Source organism: Brachionichthys hirsutus, chromosome 13, assembly GCF_040956055.1.
Source record: "Brachionichthys hirsutus isolate HB-005 chromosome 13, CSIRO-AGI_Bhir_v1, whole genome shotgun sequence".
In the NCBI taxonomy this organism is placed as follows: Eukaryota; Metazoa; Chordata; class Actinopteri; order Lophiiformes; family Brachionichthyidae; genus Brachionichthys; species Brachionichthys hirsutus.
This window is the reverse complement of record NC_090909.1, coordinates 10150147-10173448: the sequence shown is the minus strand read 5'-3', so window position 1 is coordinate 10173448 and position 23302 is coordinate 10150147. Positions and strand designations below refer to the sequence as shown.

The 23302-nt window shown below is 46.9% G+C and overlaps 2 protein-coding genes across 2 annotated transcripts in view; both read right to left on the bottom strand.

Annotated features, from left to right (window-relative positions):
- cica (capicua transcriptional repressor a) overlaps positions 1 to 613 on the bottom strand; it is a 32179-nt gene extending 31566 nt beyond the window's left edge. Inside the window, exon 1 of the mRNA XM_068747031.1 lies at positions 488 to 613. The gene's annotated coding sequence lies outside the window, so the exon portion shown is untranslated. The remainder of the gene's footprint in view (positions 1 to 487) is intronic.
- Positions 614 to 10755: 10142 nt separating this feature from the next.
- Positions 10756 to 18718, bottom strand: erf (Ets2 repressor factor). The gene is given in 5 exon segments (XM_068747387.1): positions 10756 to 11066; positions 11069 to 11507; positions 11589 to 12475; positions 14108 to 14220; positions 18672 to 18718. Coding segments are annotated over 5 exon segments (1584 nt in total). The 5' UTR covers positions 18704 to 18718; the 3' UTR covers positions 10756 to 10953.
- Between the last annotated feature and the right edge of the window lie 4584 nt (positions 18719 to 23302).

Genomic DNA, 23302 nt, shown 5'->3' with positions numbered 1-23302 from the left:
ACGGCTAAAGCTGGCCGGATAACGCGCCGCTGAGCCCCGGCGCCCTGCCGCGAAATAAGAGACATGTTGCGTGTAAATAAACGGATTTACGCACAGCGCGTCGGTTCATACGGAAACAGAAGACTTTTCACGCGTTCTGGCGCAACGCACGCAGAACTGAGCGGACTTGTCCTGGAAGTCCGACTCGGTGATGGCGTTGAATTTATTTTCTAGTGGAAAAGTTTCACGCTCAGTGTGTGAAGCCGCACCGCTCCCTTTTCCACGGAACGCAGCCAAACCCTCCCTCCCTCTCTCTCCCCTCTCTCTCTCTCCGCATGCTAACCCAGACGTCGAACGCCGCGCTGATTAGCTAACCCTCGGTTTACTCTCCGTGCCTCCGGTAAACGCGAACAACGCTAGCAGCTCGATGAAAGGCACAACAAGCCCCCCCCCCCCCGGCTGCAGTGCTGCAGGAGCCGGGTCCGAGCGAGGGGCAGCCGGGACTCACCGGAGCCGGGGTGGTGCTTCGGTTGAGTCCGCCGGGTCAAATAGAGCGGCGTCGCCACTCGTTCGTGTTTCCCCGGAAAAGCAACTTAAAGCAGGACAAACTGCTGCCCCGTACATTTGTACGCTACAGTCGCAAAATGGTGAATGAAGCCCCAAAGCCTTGACAACCACCCCGCGCGGCCAATCACTGAGCACGGACTGGTACAGTAGCCAATGAGAGCTCGCGTAGAGTGGACGTTATGTGCCGAAGGAACTGTGACGGGCGGGGGCTTTCAACCAATCACGGTGTGTGAAAACACAGAACAGCTGTTGGAGAGCGACGCCGCAGCGGCCAATAGGGTTTCTCTGGGGGCGGGGCTATGACGTCAAAAGGCACGCAGGGCAGGAGCGAGAGCTTCTTCTTCGTTGTTTTTTTTTTAATAAAATGGATGTAGACAGAGACATGAACACACTGTCATGATTTTTAAATGTAAAACAAATGAGCCAGTCCCTAGATATTTAACATTAGACACTCGTACACACTTAAGAAGCTTCATTAACTCTGTTTTACTATCTGGATATTTCTCCATCCAGAGGCAACAACATGGCCCCCGAGGGTTCAGAGGTGAACTACGGTGAACACAAACCCACAAATTATTTCCTTCTTCCAGCTAATCAGAGCTGCTAATCAGCGCTCCTATTCCTGCCTCCTCGACCAATCGGGCCACTAAATGGCGGCTGTTCGTCACCAGAGCTTTGTGTGATTGGCTGATAGGCCGAAGGCCTGCAGGCCAATGACCAAGTGCTGTGATGAGGTCATTATGCTCATTACCATCATCTTGGCCAAACAGGAAGTGACACCCCAGTGTGCAAATTGGTCCAAACAGTGACTTGTGGCTCCTGAGAGAGTGACCCACATACACAGTGTGCTCCCAGGTACACAACCAAATACACACACACACACACACACGCACACACAGCATGTATCCACTGTAGTGTGCACTGCAGGCTGTGATACACCAGCGAATACAGAACAACAAGTGAGTTAAACACACATGAGTGCAGACACACAAACAGCGCTGCTATTTCAGTAGAGGGCGCTCTGCTGGGAAGCAGTGCCCCACGCTGCTTCTATAGCTTACAGGCACAGATGGCGAGTTTGGTCAATGACGATAAAGATATGGCTGATTGTGGCATTGCAGCCTGCCGGGCACACACACACACACACACACACGCACACACACACACGCACACACGGGCAAGCTGGCACACATGAAGGAGTCCACATGCATACACATGCTGTGTCTGCCTAATCCTGTTTCAGCAAACATGTACACATGTGTATATTAATGTAGTCTGCTGCGTATATGAAAGTGTAGGCGTAGATTTATGATGTTTTTTTTCATAGACAACACACACACACACACACAAACATTCAAACGCAGACTGAGTGCTATCCCTAGACAGCTCACACACCCCTGCCAGTGCAGCACTGCAGTCTCTGTCTGTCTCTGACTGGCTCCTCATTCACCGTAGAGGAGTGGGCATTCAAGAATGTAGGGCGAGCGCTGAGAGCACCTTCGTAAGCCGCCGTCGGGAGACATGAGAGACAGAGAGGGAGAGAGAGAGAGGGAGAGACCAGACATGAAAGAGCAGAGGAGGGAACGATAGAAGTGAGGCAGACGGTGAAGAAAGCTGTGAAGGGAGAGACGGACGAAGAGACGACACGAATCCTGCAGAACTCAACGGACACTCGAGGAGAGACTTTGTTGCAGAAGGGGATCTGTTTGGTATTAGCACCCTGTGAGAACTTTGTGAGCTGCAGCTAAAGCTACTGAATCCAAGTCAATTTATATTAAATGCTAAACAGCTCCAGGGACACTGCATTGCACCTGACCTGACCCAACACTCACACACTCTCTAACTCAGCTGAGTGTGAGCTTAGAAAAACAGATGAATTCACTTCTACTCACTTTGAGGCACAAATGTACAGGTGATTTACAGGTGGCTTACATATGTGGGGTTAAACAGACCGTCGTTGTTTAATGCTTTCAGGTTGTGCTTTTGCGTTATCCCTGATGTTTTGAACAAAGTCGTAATCATCCTGCAGCAGGAACACATTTCTCAGTCTGCCTGAGAGAAACACGGGGATAGAAAACAATGCTGCATTTAAAAGCAGCAGGAATAATCTGCCACTGCCTAAATTACGGACTTGAAAGAGGGCTCTCAACTTCCTCCCACGGTGCAAAACCCAAGTTAACATATGGCGAGTTTGGAAGCTGCAAATTTGTGCAACGAGGTTGTCTATCTTCCATCGCGTCAAGTTTGTAATAAAAAAGTTGCTATTGTACAGGTATAGTATGGAAGCTTTAAAATAATAACAATAATAATAATTACAGGTGTGATTTTACAGTAAAAAGCATGACAGAATTGCATTTCATTTGAAATCAGGGTGTAATCAATTTTTGCATGCTTGCCTCGCTTCGGTTATAGATACCTATAACTATTGATAACGAGAAAACGACAATCAGAGATTGCAGACCCTCGCCTCCAAAAGACTATTCGATCTTGTGAGACAGTAAACAGGGCTTCCGGATCAGAGGGGCCAAACCTGCTCTAGCTTGCTGCTCCGGGAACGTACTACAAGACACCTTCTGGACTATTTTTCCCATCATGCCATTCGTGTCCCTCCCTCTTAAAGTGGCAGTTTACAGCACAGGCACAATTCCAGATGTAAAAATAATTCTAGAATCTGGATCCAGATCCGGATCGACGCCATTCTCGGGGAGGACCGAGCCAGGAACAGAACCTTGCTTGTGTAAAAATTTCAAGTCGATTGGGTTACTAGTTTTTGACTTATGCGCTCGGACAGACAAACAAGCAAACAAACAGACAGACAGACAAACAAACAAACAAACAAACGCACCTAATTGCAATACCCTCGCCTCCTCTTCGGCGAGGGTAATCAGTGCTCCCACACAAAACAGTCCAGTGCAGTGATTCAACAGCTGAAAGGTTGGCATGGCCGAACATTGTGACCTGCTTGTAAATCATTTACTTCAGCTTGTGTGTTTGTCCGGTACTCTCATTGTACACAGATCAACTTCTGCCTGCTGATGTCACTGAAAGATCGGCAGGCCTTTAAGAAGCAGATTTAAATTTACATTTCATGTTTGAGATCTCCTCAAACGATTGCCGGAGGAGAGACGTTTATTTTCTAACTCTTGAGCTCAACTGACTTCCCCTCTCCAGCTTTCGTTTCGTCAGAACTGCTGTTATTTACTTTCAATTGTAAATTTATTTAATTCTCACTTTTAAAAAATTATCTCTTTTTATTTTTATTATGTGTCTGCACCGGTCTTATATCGTTTTCACCAATTTTCTTAAAAAATAAATAAACGAAAAATCAGCAAGAAAATCCCTGAACGACTAAGCCTTGATCAATCGATTTGATTGATTAAAAACACAGATCTATAAAGTTGTAACATCCGTCGCTGTTTCATTCAAATTCATTAACGTGTCTTCACACAATGTTTTATAATTAAATTAAAGATTTATTTGCAAAGAGCGAGCGCATTGATCCCTTACATCCCTTCTGGCTCTTCTACTGGTCGCTGACCGGCCTGATCGACCGAGCCAGGCTCACTGCATGTCATAAAGGGCTTCTGGAACAATCCTTGACTGCAGTTCATCCATTTGTTCCCCAAAGAGCTCAAAAGGTCACGACCCTCAAGTTAAAAGCTGTTGCATTACAACTTGCCCCCCCCCCTCAGAGATAATGAGTCCTTATTACCGAGGAGGCAGTTCTGCTGAGTCGTGATGAAAATCTGCCTCCAGAAATACTCACCTGTCAGCTGTAATCCTCTATAACGACCGAGTACCTGCTCAACCAGCCTTTAGTGAGTTCTGTTTTAATTAAACGTCATTTGATCAAATTCAGTCTTAAACTAGAAAGACAATCAGAGATTGCAGACCCTCGCCTCCAAAAGACTATTCGATCTTGTGAGACAGTAAACAGGGCTTCCGGATCAGAGGGGCCAAACCTGCTCTAGCTTGCTGCTCCGGAACGTACTACAAGACTCCTTCTGGACTCTTTTTCCCATCATGCCATTCGTGTCCCTCCCTCTTAAAGTGGCAGTTTACAGCACGGGCACAATTCCAGATGTAAAAATAATTCTAGAATCTTGATCCAGATCCGGATCAACGCCATTCTCGGGGAGGACCGATCCACGGACAGAACCTTGCTTGTGTAAAAATTTCAAGTCGATTGGGTTACTAGTTTTTGAGTTATGCGCTCGGACAGACAAACAGACAAACAGACAGACAAACGCACCCAATTGCAATACCCTCGCTTCCGCTTCGGCGAGGGTAATTAAAGCCGCACACCGCCACTGTTTGCTCCCCTTTAAACGGACCAGAGTTCCTTTCCTCGGATAATCCGCTCCGTTTGGGCTGGTGTGAAAGCGCATCCGAACTCTGGACTGGAGAGGATCAAAAAAGTCCACCTGAAAATGAGGGTCTCGGTTACTTTGCAAGAGAACCCTGCTCCGTTCCGTCAGCAGTGTGAAAGCTCGCCGGAGCAAACGCAGGATCAGCCGTACGAAGTGACGCTATGCCAGACATGGGCAAACCACGGCCCGCGGGCCGTATACGGCCCGTTATGCTTTTCAATACGGCCCGCCGAACTTGTCCAATTACCAAAAAATTCAAAATCATAACTTTCATTTTGTCCCTGCAATACCCGTGTTTCACCAGCAGATGGCGCACTGACAACCGCGGTGGCGTGTCGCGAATTACTCTTTGCATTATTTTTTTTTCCCCATTACTCTCTGACCCCGTCTGTAGAAATGAGCGGATCAAAGAAAAGCAAAGTAGACGGTGAGGGCCGAGTGTTTAATAAAGAGCGCACAACAAGATTTTTTTTCACCGAAATCCGATCTACGGCTGCATGTCTGATATGCGAAGAAGCCGTTGCGGGTTTTAAAGAATATAATATCAGCCGTCACTTTGCCACAAAGCATGCAAACTACGCCAGCAAGCAATCAATGCAAGAACGGGAGTTCTGCCGTCGCTTCTCTGATTTAAAGAAAATTGACGCATCACTTCAGCTGGTGTCCCGTCCCGTCACAAGACCCTGAAACCGCACCGCAGGAGCTGCAGTTGGAACTGATCGATCTTCAGTCCGACTCCGCCTCAAAGGAGTCGGACTGAAAGTCCAAGTCTCTTAACCTGAATGACTTTCATGCCTCACTTAACGAAGCAACGTTTCCAAACGTCCGGAGGACGGCACAGAATATGCTGTTGTTTGGCTCGACCTCCGTGTGTGAGCAGACGTTCAGCGCCATGATGAATAAATCCCGTTCTTCTAATGAAGTGCGCATTTACGCACAGCAGTGGAACAACAATGAGTGCAGCAGAAATGATTGAGATTTAGTATTTCGTGTTTTGATATGTTTTGAATGTTGAAAGTGATCATCTTTTTTCAATAAATGTTAATTTATTTACGTGTTCAAGTAAAATTTATTAAAAACAGATGCAATCACCAGGTTTGACAGATCACAATGTCATTGCTATTTTAATCTATTTACATTTCTCCTCACACCGTTGTGCCAAAATATGTGTAAATGCTGCACCTTGCATATTCATTGAGACAAACGTGCTACCTGGATTAGGGCTATTTTGCACATTTGAAAGACGCAGTCCTTCGTACACACTGTTAGTAAAGTGGGTTGTACATTTATCTGTGTGTTTACTGTGCTATGAGGTTTGCACACTACACGCAGCGCTTTAGTATATCTGGGCCAAACACTCATCCAAATGCTCCTGGCCCGGCCCCTCGGTCAAAATTTCAAACCCAATGTGGCCCGCACGTCAAAAAGTTTGCCCACCCCTGCGCTATGCGGTGCATCTCCGGCTACGCCGAGATAGGAGCTCGGGCCTAATTACGCCGAGATAAGCGCTCGGGCCTAATTACGCCGAGATAGGCGCTCGGGGTTAATAATAAGTAATGTATGCAATTTAAACTGACAACACATTAACATAATTTCTCGAACAACTACTAATCGTAACACGTTTTACATCATAAATAAAGAAATCAACATTAATACATTTCAATTTTACGTGTTTTATTCCTTGTTGTATTGTTGCTACTTTTATTAAGCACATTTCTAAAAACATGATCTATTTTTACTTGCCCGATTGCCCACACGGCCACCTCGTCACACACGAACTCATTGTTAGACACGACTTATACAAGCTGTGGGTCGAGTTTACTGTGATCTATTGATGAAAGTGTCCCAGCTTGACCCCAGCTTGACCCCAGAAACAATGCATGATCAGTCTCGGGCTCCCTGGACTCACACGTCCTATCAAAAGGTTCAATCCCGTTAAGATCAACTTCAAAGGAGGTTGCCTGGGAGGGGGGGGGGGGGGGGGGAGGCCAGAGCGAAACGGAAGGGATGATGCCACAAGTCTCGCGAGAGCTTGAAGAACGGCTTCGGATGAACGATGCGTAACTGCTGCAGTACTACAACTCGGCAGCAGGGGGAACCAGAGCATCGCTGGAAAACCTTGAGAAATAAAGGCTTCTACACAAACATCGTGAACAAAATTTAAATTCCTAAATGAAGACACTCGGTGTTAAAAGGATTGTTCGGACTCCTACCAATAAGTAATAGTTTAATCAATCTAGTGCAAATTGAGGGGCTTTGGAGGCATTTGTTGGATAATAAAAGCAATATGACATTTCTATTAACGTTTACATTTTAAACGCAGCCGCAATGTGTCATAAAGACAACTAAAGACAGAAAATCCGTACTTTGGACAAAGCCCAAAGTGTCCTCCAGACATGCCCCTGTACTTGGAGAAACAAGGTCCGTCTCCCTCTGGGTGACAAACATCTCATCAGCATCAACCACTCCTCCATCAAGGCCTTATTTTCTTCTAACAGGGTTTTCTGAAGTCATGAAGTGCTCCGAGTTGGGCTAGCACCGGTAGTTTGTTGAATTAAAAAGCTGTCATCATGAAGGATCAGAAACACGACAGTTTGGCTAATTTGTGTTTAAGAAAACTTTTTTTTTTCTACCAGAACTGATCAATAAATGCCAAACCCCTCTAGAGGGATCAGGGCTGCAACACAAATACTGGCATTAGTCGTGCCTGATTGCCGTTCACATATTCTCATCTTGTATTCTATAAATTACTTACTAGTTCATAAAAAAACAAAATGCTAATCCTCAATTGAGCATCTAGGAAAAGGGACTATTTGGTATTATTTATTTATTATAGTATACATACCTTTATTTCTTAATCAAACTTGATGGAAGCAACAAATGGTCAATAAATGACAAAATAACAAACCAATCATTTTTAACCTTTTTTTTAATGAACCCTGATAATTGTTTAATTACAAATGAAGACAGAAGAGAAACAGAAGTACAGGAGGTTTGTCTACGATAAAAACATATCTATCCTTCCTCCAGAGACAGATCGGTGTCCAGAGGGGAGGCAGAGCAGATAATACAATGGTTAAACAGTACAAAATGTAAAATTATATATACACACATGAAAAATAATGACAACTGTTTCGTCCCCTGCTGTATATAATATGGGGATTATGTTACCCTCGCCCTGTCCATGGTAACGTGGTTTAAAAAAAAAGAAAAGAAAAATCAGCCCGACTCGAAAAGGCTGCACTGAAACCAACTAGTCGAAGTTCATGGGGAAAAAATAAAAATAAAAAACTTATTTTGGAACAAAACACAAGCACCCAGAATTCATACAGGGCAGAATGAACCATGGCTAGAAGGTACAAAATAATCACGTTAATAATGTAATAATTACAAGAGTAGCAGTAAAATGTAGATAAAATAAAAAAACACAGGAGAAAAATTACAAGATGAAAATGTGTGTGGAAATATAAAGCAGTCGGAGGGAACAGTTATTCTGTTTCTGAGGCCATGATGGGTTAGGCAGGGCCTGGTCGGTTTGTACCGGCAGCAAAGCAGAGGAACGCTCGAGCCAATGAGAGGGAGGGGCTGAAAAACGTTTGTGTCCCGCGTAAAGTAAAAACGCTCTTCTGAAATGATTAAAACACGTGAAACAAACCGGACAAGGAAAGCAGGAATTCATCTGCCAAGCTTTTCTTAAACAGCGTTGAGGTGTGTGTGTGTGTGAGAAATAGTGACCAGAGAACCCCCCCCTCCACACCTCGAGCAGAATGAGCCAGTCAGACGGCGGGAAGTCCCTCGCTCCCCACTCTGCTCCGAGGCCGTGATGTCATTTCTTTGGTTTCCCATCTACTCTGGAGGCCTCCAATGTCAAGCCTCACTTTAGCCAGGGTGTGTGTGTGTGTGTGTGTGTGTGTGTGTGAACAGGTTTAGACCAGCCCGCTCGAGTCCCCGGTCGGTCCACGCGCTAACCAAAGTCCAGTCGCGTCAGCAGCTCTGCTGGATTAGCGAGCTGAAACTCCAGCGCTACCGAGAACGCCGTCGCCGCCGCCTGCCTCCAAGGTCACCGAAGCAGGTCAGGGCCGAGCAGACGAAGAGGCACAGGGTTTACCATGCGGGACGAGGTAAACCCCGCCCGGCTGCCGCAGGAGGGCAGCTAAAACAAACACGCTCGCTAATAAGGTAAACGTATACCGACCCAGGTCTGGTTGGGGGTTTTTGTACCCTGAATACACACCGACTGCAGTTTTTAGACTATAAATATAAAACTCTGACGGCATCGGGCTTCATCGCCGCAAATCAGGCGGTCAAGAGAAGGCAAAAGGTCGGGAAGGCAACGGCTGAATCACTGATAATAACATGCCCATTAGAATATATACATAGTTAAGAATAAAAATAGGACTTTGCTGATTTATATCAAATGACCATATTGAAATATAACATTTGAATTCAATATATATTTGAATAAAATATATACGTGTCGATTTACTTAATTGTATCTTTTCTTTTAGAAAAACAGAAGGCATGGCGGTAGTTACTGTGATGAAACATTTTACTGGGGGGGGGGGGGCGGGGGGTACTTGATTCTCGATAAAGAGTCTGGTTGGCTCAAACAAGGCACAATCTTCCGTTTGTTCGTTTTGTTTTGGGCAGAAATGCATTTTTAAAGTCAGCTGTTGGTCGACGCCTCGGTGAAGGTTCGCCCGAGTTTACCTTGATGCTCCGCGTTCATCGCGTGGTGCTCGCCGCCCCCCCCCCCGCCCCCCCGCCCCAGCCATACCAGCTTGCGTCTCAAAACATCACATCAACGGACTCCGTTATCTCCAGAACGCTCAGTCCTCTATCGCCGCAAATGCCCTCAAATACTGATAAGCGTCCTCGGGAGCGTCTCTCGTTTCTTCTTTAGTCTTTATAAAGTTTATAAAATAAAACCAAGCTAAACGGTGGAATGCAGAAGAAGAAGAAGAAGAAGAAAGTTGATCTGGATGTTTGGGGGAGAAAACACTTTTGAAGCACATCATTAACGCTTAAAGATTGTGCAAAGTTCAGCCGGGGGGGGGGGGGGGCGTGAAAGGTTGAGACTCGGGATCCTCAAAGGTCTGACGTTTGTCTTTACATCAGTTTAGGGTCCAGATTCACAAACACGCTGCTGCTTCTTCATCATCCTCTTCCTCTAGAGCCCCGAGTCCTCGTCTTTGGACCATGCCCTGCCCCCCCCCCCCCCCCCAGCAAGCGTCGACTGCTGCTGTGTGATTGGTCGAAGTCAGTTCATCAGAATCCTGGCGCCCACGCGGTCTGAGTGTGACTCTTTGTACATTGTAGTGAATGAGCAGAGGATGAAGAGGCCTCGTCTTCTTTCTCATCGCTTCTCCAAATGAACTCCCCTCTTCGGTCTCTAGGATCCATTGGGGGCATCTCTTTGCCGCCCCCCCCCCCCCCCCCCCGTGTGAACGGCTGCTTGGCGATGGACGCGGACAGAGAGGCACTTCTGTAATCTCTACTACGGCGGTGAAGGACGTTTTAGCGGCATCGGGACCCGTCCCGTCTGTCATGGGGAGTTTAAATCTACTGCTGCACGCGTCACAATGTCAGAGCCCCCCCCCCCCCCCCCCCCTTTAAAGTGAACGGCATCCACCGTTTCACGTCAACAAATGGACTAACTCGCAGCGAGAACGCTCTGCCTGCTGTGATCGGGTTTGATCGGGGAACGAGAACGTGGCCCAACAGCGAGGGCCGCTCAGGCACATCATCACGGATCATAACGTCAGGCGGCTGCCTGCTGAGGGCGCCACACCCCCCCCTGTGGAGGAGAAGCGTTTAGCTTGATGCAAGAAGCTCAAGGTCGCTGTGAGGTCAGCACGGCGTGCGTCTTCCTGCGAATGACACGCCCACTTTAAATAAACAACAAGCGACCGAAGCTGATCCGTTCACCGTCAGCAGGAAGTCACACAACATTATAGTCCACGTGAAACTGACACTAAGGATCCCTGCGTGTGTGTGTGTGTGTGTGTGCGTGCGTGCGTACGTGCGTGCGTGCGTCTCAATAGCCAGCGTTCTCCAGAGAGAGCTGAGCCGTCGCTCTCTGCAGCTCAGAGCTCGCTCTGCGTTGGGTGGGGGGTGGAGGTAGCATCAACCCCAGAACAACATCCCCCCTCCCCCATTCCCCCCCACCTCCGCCTCCTCCTCTCTTTCGGCCTTTACTTTCTTATCCTCCGCCCCATCCCTCTCTACGTCGGCCTCCATCTTCTGGTCTTCGCTCCAGCGCCGCTTGAAGCGGAGCTTGAGCGGGATGCAGCGAGTGCCCCCGGGGCTGATGGGAGCCGCCTGGGCCGGATCGCTTTTCAGGCTCGCCAGAGGGAAGGCCGGGATGCTGCCGCCGCCGATGGGGGTGGCAGGAGTCTTGAAGACCTCTTCGTCATCGTCAGGATCGTCGTCAGGGTTACCGTGAGGCGGGCCGGGAGGGTTTCTCTCGTGGATGTGGAGCTCAGGAGGACGCCGATCGGCCCCCTGGAGGAAGACGTCAGCCTCGTCTTCATCGCTGATATCGGTCACCTCCACCTCTTCTTCTGACTCGATGTCTGATATGGGCTCCACCTGAAGTGAGGGGGGGGGGGTAACAATAATTCATATCTGACTTTGGAAACGGAAGCTTGTTTGTGTGCGCGCGTGTCTCACCTTGATCTTGGGGGGCCCCGCGGGGGTCATCGGACCCGCCCCCGTGAATGAGGATGACTGGCTGAAGGAGGAAGAAGCAGCCAACGCGCCCCCCGCCTCCCTCTGCTTGCGCCCCAGCGGAGGCGGCTGCAGCTTGAACTTGAACGGCGACGGGTGCTGCTGCTGCTCCTCCCCCGCCCCCGGCTGCTGGCCGAGCGCGTGAGGGAGGGTCAGGGGGGGGCCGTGGAGGTGGTGGGCCGCAGGCTTCTCCAGGGTGGGGCGGTGGGGCTGCGGGAACACGATGCTGGGGTAGTGGAGGAAGGCGCGGGGGCTGAGGTGGTAGTTGTAGACGGACTGCGTGTGCGCCTGCAGGTAGTGTTTCATGTCTTCTGGGTTGAAAGAGAAGTGGGAGCCCATCATCGGAGAGGAAAGAGAGGGGGAGGGAGTGTAGGAAAAGTGGGGGGTGGGGGTCATGGACAGTGCCGGGGACAGAGTCGGGCCAAGGAGGCCCCCGGGGCCAGGCAGGGGGGAGACGGGGAAGGGCGACAGAGACTCTGGGTGGACCCTGGGGGCGGGTCTCGCCAGGCCCGCTTGGTTGGCGGCTCCACTGTAGACCCTGAAGAGAGAGTCGTGAGGCAGACGAGGAGGAAGCAGGCCCCTGAAGGCCCGGTCGGGCCCCCCGCCCCGCTCATCGATCCCCACGGCCTCCTCCAGCTCAGAATTGGTGGAGGTGCCGTCGCTGCAGTCGCTGACAGAGCCCCGCGCCATGCGGCGAGCGACGCCGCTGAACATGCCCGGACTGCGGAGCTCCTCGCTGGACGACAGAACGTCAGAAGGGGTGGAGGGCGGGAAGCGGAAGTGAGTGCCTCCACTTGTCACTGGGGGGGCGCTCTGAGGGACCCCCCGACCTGTGAGCGATGGAGAGAACAGACTTACATTTCTGCTCTTGTATTGTAGAAACAGTAAAAAGATGATTTTCTCTCAGCCTCTAAACAGTAATTACATTATCAATTATACACAAGTTGTAGAATAAAGGATGAGGGGGGGGGGGGGGGGGTCGCGGGCACACAGGCAGAAAAAAATCCACAAATTCCCTCGTCTTTCAAGCCCTCTTCCTCCCTCTCTCTCCCTCTCTCCATCCTTCCAGGGAGACTTTGGCGGTGCAATACATTCTTGGCATCCGTGCACGTGCCAGAATTAAATACTGGAAAAGTCGCTCTTACTGCCATCACAAACATGGGTTGGTCCCTCTGCTTTTTTCCAGTACCGTCGAGCTTGTGCGACTTTCGGTTTCCACACACACACACACACACACACACACACACACACACACCCATGTGTGTCACAGGCGACAGGGAGAAGGAAACTGGCAGAGTGTTTATCTAGTGTGTGTCTGTGCTTGCAGATCACTCCAGATTGATGTGGGCATGTGTGCGTGTGTGCGTGTGTGTGTGTGTGTGTGTGTGTGCTAGCCATGGCTTTAAACCATTATATCACAACATGTCAGTGTGTGGGCCACATCACATGGAGGCTATAATTAAAGTTTCGTGCTGCACTTATTTCACCCAGAATCCAACGCTCCATATGGGCTGCGTTTACAGTGGGTGGCCGGGACCAGAACGACAGACGACTTCAGAGCAGAGAGGAGCGCAACAAAGTGGGACGTGGCGCACACACACAGACACACACACGCACACACACACACACACACACACAACATCCATGTTTTGTTTCAATACTTGCTGCATTTCATTCAGATGTAATAAATCGGATTGGGCGGGGGCTAATGCTACATGAGACCCCAGACCAGGCGGGGGCTAATGCTACATGAGACCCCAGACCAGGCGGGGGCTAATGCTACATGAGACCCTAGACCAGGCGGGGGCTGATGCTACATGAGACCCTAGACCAGGCGGGGGCTGATGCTTCTTGACTCGCGGGCCACAATGGGCTCTAACGTTGGACAGCGGGGCCGAGCCAGGAACAGATGGACGGAGTGTTTGTGTGATCTAACATAAGTGACAGGTAAAAGCCATGACATGAAAGGATTTGGCCTTTTACAGGTAGCATTACAGAGAAAAGTCAAATGAATCATGTTTGATTCTAATAAAATGTAATTTAATTATATAAGTTTGCTGGGCCGGATTAAAACCCCCAATGGGCCGTATATGGCCCGCGGGCCGCAGCTTGCCCACGCCTGCCCACGCCTGCCCCTAGATATCTCTTTTGCTTCGCTTTACACACAGATGAGCTGCATAGACGGCGAACACACATTCTGAAGGACACCTGAAGGTCAAACCACATTAGCTTACGCTCCTTGAACAGACGCTTCGAGTGAAGTGCGATTCCACCCTCTCCATCGAGGACAACTGCACATCCACTCTAACGGATGCCACTCAATTACTGAAAATGCATCATTTCTAGGCCTGAACGCCCCGTTTAGGTGTTTACTGCGCTGTTATTTATGCTAATGATGTGTCTGCTCTTCGGTCTGATGCTGCACACCGCCTCACACTTATGGATTTGCAGTACTTGCGTACCGGAGCCCATGTCGATGAAGGGGTAGTTGACCAGCACCAGCTTGTTGAAGTTGAACTTGTAGGTGAACCGCTTCCCTTTGGTCTTGTGAAGGATCCTCTTGTTGTAGTAGTATCTAAAAGAGACGGACGGATAGACAGTTATCCAACAGCAACTTGAAGTCAATCTTTGATTTTGGCCACTTTTAGTTTTGTTTTTTTTAAAGATTAAGCCAACAGTAACTTTTTCCAGCTGAACCTTTGAAGCTTCAATGTATCCTCACCAAAGTCCAGTAACTTCTGTACATGAACAGTTCTTCACAGTGAGAAAAGGATGACGAAGATCATAAGATAAAGGAACTTTAGCGCTCAGATTGATGGGCACGGTGGAAACAGCAGACTTAAGTAGCTATGTTATTGAACTTATCTTCATAAAATCTTCTAAAACAAACATGTAGAAACATTAAAGATGTACTTTGTGAATACCTTGTACCTCGTCATTAGAGCTGGGTGCTGAACAGCCTTAACTCCTGTAGTCCAGCAGACAAACACACTTCAGCACTCGAGAAAAATAAATACAAAAACTATCAAATCTGTGTCACGGATGGTCCCTACTATTGGGACAACTCCACTGCTGCTGGTGTGGATAAACCACAACCTCCATCACGTCACCACGTGCCACGAAAACCGACAACAGCAACTATAGATGCACCTTTAGGCCCGACAGCGCATGTGTGAGAGATCATCGAATTCTGTCTGGTGGCCCCCCCGAGAAATAAAAAGGCAGCGCAAGTGCATACTAAACTTTAACAGGCTTATAATGACACACAGACGGCTGACTTGGCACACGCACCACACAGGAAGGACAAACCAAATCAGAAATGTTTTTGATCCAGAATCTGAAGCTAATACCGAGGATCTGAATCTGATCATCAGACAATTAAACTCTCAGAGCTGTTACGCATGTGGTTGTTTTTCTTTTTGCTAGTTCGCCGCAGAATATTGATAAAAGACATAAGCATTTTCCAAATACAAAAGTAAATCATCTGAAACAGCGGGGGGGAAAAATGCAGCTCATTCGGCGCACAATAAAACAAGGTGCACATAATGTGAACGCATGGCTGGATGCAGATTCTCACATTACACAAGTGGGACGGCACCGATTGAATCTCACCCAGGTTGCTCCATTACTCACTCAGAGCGACGCAGAGCACTGAACAGTGAGCCGCTGACACGCGCTTTGAAAATGGCTCCATGTGACTCAGATAGCCTCGGTGCAAAATGACATTCATATTTCTTACATTAACAATTCCAAACAGCGTGCCATTCCATTCAGAGCGGCTGCTTCAGCCCGGCAAAGGACGCCCAGTGACAAAAAGTGAGCCCGAAACACAGAGGAGCTTCGGTGTCGAGCTGAAAACACGCCCCCGTCTGTAGTTCTTACTGGAATGCAACACGACCAACACATTACTGGTACATAACATATGAACGCCACGACGACGAGTCGGAGGTAATTAGATATATAACTGAATACATGCGAGGTGACCCCCCCCATCCACCGTCAGGTGGGATCAAAATGTTTTAAAATGCTACAAGACGAGATCCTGCACGCCGGCTCTCGTCTTCACGTCCACAGAGATACTTTATTTATATCAATGTCCCCAAACTACGGCCAGAGACAACAAAATATATATATTTTATTTATTATTTTCCTTTCCATACATGAGTAGCAGGTGGGGGGGATCAGTACTGGTATGGGGTGCAATTAAGAGGGGCCATTAATTTGATCTTTTTTGTTTCCTAAAAATAATATTGATAGAGGAGAATATATTAATATTCTGAAGAAAAGCATTCTTCCTTTCGTTTGGGACAATTTTAATAATGACCACAAACGACCAGAAAGGTAATGTTCCATGACGAACCCGGAAAGGGCTATTTGGTTATTATTTATTGTATTAATAGTATAATTATTTATTTTATTAAGTGTTATTATTTATTTCCTGACTGAACGGGTTATTTGTTGGCTGTCTGGAAAACAATAACTGTTTAGGCCCCCCTGCCATCGTCCCACTTTTCCTATACAAACTGACCCCGGCCCCCCATCAGAAAAGGAAAACGTTACGTGGCCCTCACAGGAAAAGGTTTGCGGACCCCTGCTTTATATTAATGCCAAAATCAATCAAGCAAATATCAGAGTCCTGGTGCAACTTGGTTTAGTGCAAACAGAGCGGGGCTGCAGAGATAATCGAGTGACCCAGGAGCCCCCGTCTGACAGACAGGACTACAATCACACACTCAATAACAAAGCCCTGAGTAGGTGCGCCTGTTATCCACGGTGTTAACAAAGGTTCCCCGATCATTGATTCAAGGGAAGCAAACATACAATATCAGAATGGAATAGTATTCCAAGTTTTGGATTTAGAATTTAATCCTGTAATGAAGTATTTAAACATCTGAGGTGCTAATTCCCGACTTACATTTCTGCTAACGCTCAGTATTTTTAGTCCAGTCCTCTTCAGTCCTCTTCTTAACAGGATGACGTCTTACAAAAATCACAAATCAGTGCATTAACCCCCCCCCCCAAATAATTCAGTGTAACATCCACACTGCAGCAGTGATGCGGGAGGTAAACATTAGAATTCGCTAGCAGCTGTTATCAAGCCTGCGTGTGTAGGAAACGCTGGAAGGACAAAATGTTCAGACATGCGGAGAGACTGATGACACTTTGAACAAGTCGAGAGCAGCCAGGCACATACATGTGAAAGCAACCAACACACACACACACACACACACACACACACACACACACTAACAGTATCATGTCAATATGGGGCGATCGGGCTCACATTCTGGGACCGGACTCGCTCAACTTCCTTCAAATAAACTAGAGAGGACTTTTAACTGTAAAGATTCAACCTCCGTGTGCTGAAGTGTGTGAATACAAACTCTCCAGAACAGGTTTTTGCACATTTACCCCGTGTGCACGAGTGAACACAGGCGTGCACCAACGTACACTCACTTCAAAGACACGGGAGACGCATCGATCACGGACTTCAGCTCGAGCAGGGAGACCGAGTTCAGGATTAAACCGAACGTCACAGCAACACATGGCGGCTCTTACAACACGCTGCAGGAAGCCAACGATGACACGCTGGATCCAGTCCGCGCGCCTCAACCTTTGACACGCTTTATTGACAGAGTTCACCAACTGTTGCATAAAACAGACAGGTGAGAACGTCACTCCGCCAGCAAGCAGCACTCGCACGAAGGGTTTAAAAAGCGTGATAAAGGCTAAACAAAGTTTCCTCCAGCTGCTCCTTCATGTTTGCCGCCGACACCGCATTAACTGTTAAACCTCAGAATAGCAGCGTGTAAATAAGGAGATCCAAGTTTGTGGTGGGGACAAATTTAACATGTTTTAAAGGAGGACTAGTTTCATTAATGGTATGAGAACAAGACAAACAAAAACAGGATTGTTTCAGTATGTCCCAACCTTTACCACCTTTACAAAAAAAATAAAATAAAAATAAATGACTGACAAAGATTGATGGGCTTATGCGATTAGATGAAAAATGAAATGTGTGCTCATCTACGACCAGCTTCCTGTACACATGGCGCCCGATGTCAGGCATCTTTGATTAGTCAGTCGTGAGGATAAAAAGCCTGTTTAAGCCGTAAAGCAGACACAGATGGGCTGGAGGAGGGCTGACATAGAACAAGGTGTTTAGGGTAAGCGATGAGGCACTGGAACTAGTCGTGACCACGGCCGACTAGAACCCACACCAACCTCCGGCACAGATGACTAGCAGTGTGTGTGTGTGTGTGTGTGTGTGGATATACATGATTATGAGCGAACAGCCTGGCAGCTAAATAAAACTCATCCCACATGCACTCCGCTGAGGGTGGAGGTGTGTGTTTCTAATTCTCCTGTCACCCTTGAGTTGTAGCACGCCGCGCAGACGTACATTCACCCAAAACGATTAGTATTTTTAGGCTTTCACATTTGATCACGACCCCCCCCCCCCCCTTGACTAACGTTTACACCTCAGAGCGTAACGAAAATATACGATCGGAAAAAGAAATGTACATGAACTTTAAGATTAAGCGTCTTAACTGTAAAATCTGTGCCCAAACACACGGCCGATACACGTGCTGCTGGAAAAATGAGAGAGAAATGAGATGCACATTTACAAATACCTTCAGTGAACTCTGTCCACGGATCCCACCGCATACAAGAGGAACTATATGTTCCCTTTGGCAGGGGCATAAAAAAATGCTCCTCTGAAATAAGATGAATGTAAGAGAGTATTTTTCCCCCAAAATGTGGCCTGTTACATGGTGATAGCATTTATCACCTTTCCCTCCTCCTCTTCCTCAGCTTCCTTGCAAATGTCATTCTGTCCTTTAAATATGCAGAAGCAGAGGTTGAAACTTCAACATATGAATGATTTGTATGCATCTCAAAAACGCTTGTGCAGCTACAAGCGGAAACAGGATTAGTGTCTGTGATTCCGCGTCTTATCACTTCTGAAAACGCGTGGGCGTCTTCCCTCGCTTATTTATCCATCAGCACACATTTTATCCTCACCTTAGTGCTCGGCTGAGTTTGTCGTAATTCATCTGCGGTTTACACTTCCTCGCCCCCCACAAGCGGGCCACCTCGTCTGGGTCCTTGATGACGAATTCCCCGTAGTCTCCCTGCCAGGCGATGACGTCGTGGTACTCCTCTTTCCTCAGCAGCTCCAGGATGAAGTGCCACAGCTGGATCTGTCTGGACCCTGGGCTCGACTCCGGCTTGTAGGCCCATTCTGGAAACGCAAACCCTGAGGAAAGGAGCAGGGCATAGATGAGGCCGAGTTGCGTGATCGAGAACAGCAGTGACTTCAAAGAACGGATCGACTCGGCAAGAAAAATCTGGCTCTGCTCTTTGCTTGTTAAAACCTGTCGAAACTTCTGTGCTTCGGTTTGTTGGCGCAGAAGATAAAAGGAGCTTTTGAAGGCGTTAATTTCACGAGACTGCACCAGGGTCAACAGCAAATGCTTGCTGAAGAATAATTTTACACTACATACATGCATGTATCAGTGTGAATACCGCTTCTGTCTCCCTGGTGATAACCACGCTGCAAAACGTGTGTGTGGAAACAGGTCAGTCTTTCAGCGAGAGAGAAGCATTAATAGCAAATGAAAGATACTGTAGATGTAGAGTTTATGATTAAATCTTTTACACATCAGTCTCCGAGTTTGGCACAAAGTGAAGCTGGTGAGGCGCATTTCATCTGAATCTGTTCCCACAGACTGCAGTCACATCAACGCTTCGCTGCTATCGCCATCAAAGACAGAGAATCACCACTGTTATAACAGATTAACAGGCCTTGAGATACGGGCAGACTAAATACACGCAATGTTTTATAACTGCTATCAGGCACACCATGCACGAGTATCCAACGGTTAAAAAGTATAGGCTGCGAGCTGTGAAGCCCAGGGTGGCAGTAAAACCCTCAACACCACTCCAACGCAGGCTGAAAGACTGAATAGCAACGGCACAAGTCACACACCTCCCATTAGGACCAGGCGTGTCCCGGAAACCAAGCTGAGAAAGCAGCTGCAATATAACAACGCTCAATTGTGAGTGTTTGTAGTAACGCACCACGTCTAATGGCACAGTTACAATCAGTTTCCCCACTCCAGAGCTCTTATATGGCAGCGAGTGTTAATAGTGATAAGTTGAAAGCTGGCAGACTGTAACACTAGTGTGGCCTGTTGACCCCAGTCCCAACGACAGTACACGACGCCACTGTGCATTATTAATAGTTGCTGCATCAGGCTGTACGGGGTCAGGGACAGTACGTTTAGTAGGAAACTCACAAAGAATCAACTGGACTTCTGTCTCATCCCAGAGGCTTCCTCAGTTCTAAATGACTGGCAGAGAGCTGAATGCTAGTGACCCCTGGGGAGTCCGATTGTCCTGTTTAAGAGTCTGGACCCTCTACCAGTCATTTAGAACTGAAGGAGCCTCTTGGATGAGAGGAGAAACGTCTTCAATCAAACTCGAACACGTCCAGTTGATTCACATCGACCTGGATGACTGAGAACCCCCAGGCTTTGTAGGAAACCATCCACAAAGTAGAACAGAAATAAAGAGAACAGGTGATACAACATAAAAACAGAACACGAAGAGTAAAAAAAAAAAACCCACACAAGACGCATTTCCATTTACGCAGTGTGATTATTGGAATGAAGCCATTTACGAATAGGTACGGACACGCCGAACCAAACCAAGACAGTAGGTGTCAGCTCATTAATTAGGCGGTGAATGTGATAGTACCCATATCAGTACCCGCTCTGAGTACTCAGCCACTCCCCGACACTGGATGAGTTACAGCAGCAACTACAAGCGGGGGGCACTGTTGTAAAAAGCAGAAAAGAAACGCGTTCTCTGAATTATCATGAATAGTATTAATATCATCGGCTCTGATATTTATCCCAACGCCTGTCAAATCAATCTGAGTCTTCAGATGCCTTTTCCCCTCAGACTGATTTTTTACAGTGGGTGTAAAATCATGGAAGCACTAAACAGCAGACACAGTGAAGTCAACTATCAGGCCGAGGTAATAAATCTGAAAATGTTGCGCATCCAAACTTATCAGTACTAGTGACAGTGGCACAGGAAGAGGTTGTAGCACTAGTCCGGTAACAGATGATAGTTTCTGTGTCGTTATCATGCAAACTAACAGTAAATACGATTGTATTCATAAACATAATACAAAATGTTTACAATATAGTGCTGCCAAATTCTAACTTAAAAAACACAGGAACTCAAGTGAGGTAGATGGTAAGTGTATTCTGCACTACATGAAAAACAGTCCGTGCTGTCATAAGAGATTGAATCTGGCAAACATGCTAACTTCAAGAACTGCATGAGCACATTGCTTTATGCTGCTGCCAGCGCCAGGGAAATCAACATCTGGTTAAACCACGCACACAATAAACTGCATTCATTTTTCCCTTTACTGTCCAGCACACAACAAATTATCGTGGCACACTCTCACATCCTCTCTCTTACCAACTGCCTTTCTTTTACTCACTCAAAACGTATATTTCAGAAGCATAGTCACTAAATTTCTAGCATCCTTTATACTAGAATTTCACAATAGAACTTTTCTGATGTTAATCTGAATGAACAAACTCTTGACATGTCATAAAGAAATTGCTATTTCTAATCAATAATTCAAGTACAGTAATACCTTGATATAAGAGTATAATTCGTTTTGGGACCGAGCTCGTAACTCAAGTCTTCCAATGAGCTACAATGGGTTTGTTTCCTCTACATATTTTAACTTCGTGATAAAGTGATCACACTAAGAAATGTCTATGTCTCTTCACATTTGATGTGTTTGTTATTTATTGTAAACACACTAAACTTATACCAGTACTTAAAGTAAAATGGAACGCAAATATGATGACTCAGTTCGATAAGAAGCTCCAGTGTGTGAAACAGAGACGATCTAACACAAGTCCTACTAAAGCAGAGCAAAAACATGCTGAAGCACAGACCGGCTCCTGATGACGAATTAACCACAGAAAGACAAGATGGACGAGCCGCCTTTAATGGTTGATAATAGTCATCTGAAGGCAGATTACTAATGGGGTACAAACATATGATGCATACACCCAACAATAAGGGTCTTGTCACTGGGGACAGATTAGCTGTTGTGACACACACACAACCCACTGCTGTATAATGGGGTACAGAGAAAAACACATGCACAAACGCAACAGGGCTGGATTAAATCATAGTGGGCAAGCTAATCTCTGTCTCCCACACTCAGCACAGGTTAGTGGGGAGAGGTAAGTGGGTTCATGCGTGGGTGCACAGAGCACACAGACAAAGAACACAGGAATAGCAACATGTCCACCGCTCGTATGTGCGCGGTGCAGATGTCCCTGCTGACTCATAGCTCGTATGCTCGTCATTCAGCTGCCACAGATTTTGCCTTTATTCGCCTCACATCCACTGCCATCTCTCTTTTTCTCTCATTCTGTACCTTCCACAGTTGGCCTCTCCTAAGACACACAGTCTCCTAGCAACAAAAGCTTTTAACTCTAAAAATAAAAAGGGCCAAGTCACGACCGAAAAGGCAAAAATATGATTAATCACAGAAACTTGCCAAAATTTTAGAGCTCCAGAGAGCTGCAATGCGAGGGTTGGATCCCATTCTGGCCATCCGACCCGCATGTACTCACGACGTTAGGTCTGCTGTCACGCTGCGCTTAAGACAGAAAACACTTGTTGGTATTTGTTAATGGCGCTGAAGGAGCAGGTAATCGCATCCACCTGGACCACGCTGAGCCAAAATCATCATTCACACATTTTATTTTTAAAGAGTTTATTAATCTTTCATGGGAAGCTTTTAGAAAGGTAGGTGTGTGTGGAAAACAAACAAACTGGTGAACACTCTCCCCTCCTCCTGTCCACAGACATTTGGCCATGCTCTGCAGGGAATCAAAGATGGAAACAATTGCATTACTTTTACTCTTGTACAGAGATTTTTTTAATATAAACCTAATACTGCTACTTCGTAAATGCTTTGGAGGTGGGATGTTATTCCATGTTGTTTTTAGTCAATTTGATCAATTATGTTATTGATAAGTGGCCTCCTTCACACATGGCTCTCCTGTTTTTATACAATTTAACAAAACATACTGTTGGCAGAGTCACAATCATGGTTAGCAGACAGTACTGGAAGCTCAGTTGTACTTCATAAACAAAAATTATACGCAAACTTGCGCGCATCTTTTATGGTAACATTGATACAACCACCAGATGGCAGTACACAGTCAACGATTTAAACAAACTAAAAATAAAGGGCTCATTCAAGGAAGTTGCGTTAACTCATTGAGTGCCAACCATTTTCAACTCAGCTATATGGACCCAGTTTTCCAAGCCCCACAGAATATTCTTGACTATGACTATGCAACCGACCAAATGAAAGATTAAAGTCTCATCTTTCATCAGAAAAATAAAGTGTGTGTTCCTACCATTTTCCATTCCAGAGTTATTGGCCGTCAAAGAGAGGCAGATTTCAATGTCAGGGTTGGCAGTGAATGTCTGGTATTCAAAAAACGTATTTAGACGTGAATGGCACTCAAGGAGTTAATGCACCAAAAAAAGGCTGCAAAAACAAGGTACACTCGTCTTTTTTTCCCTCGTAGTTGTTT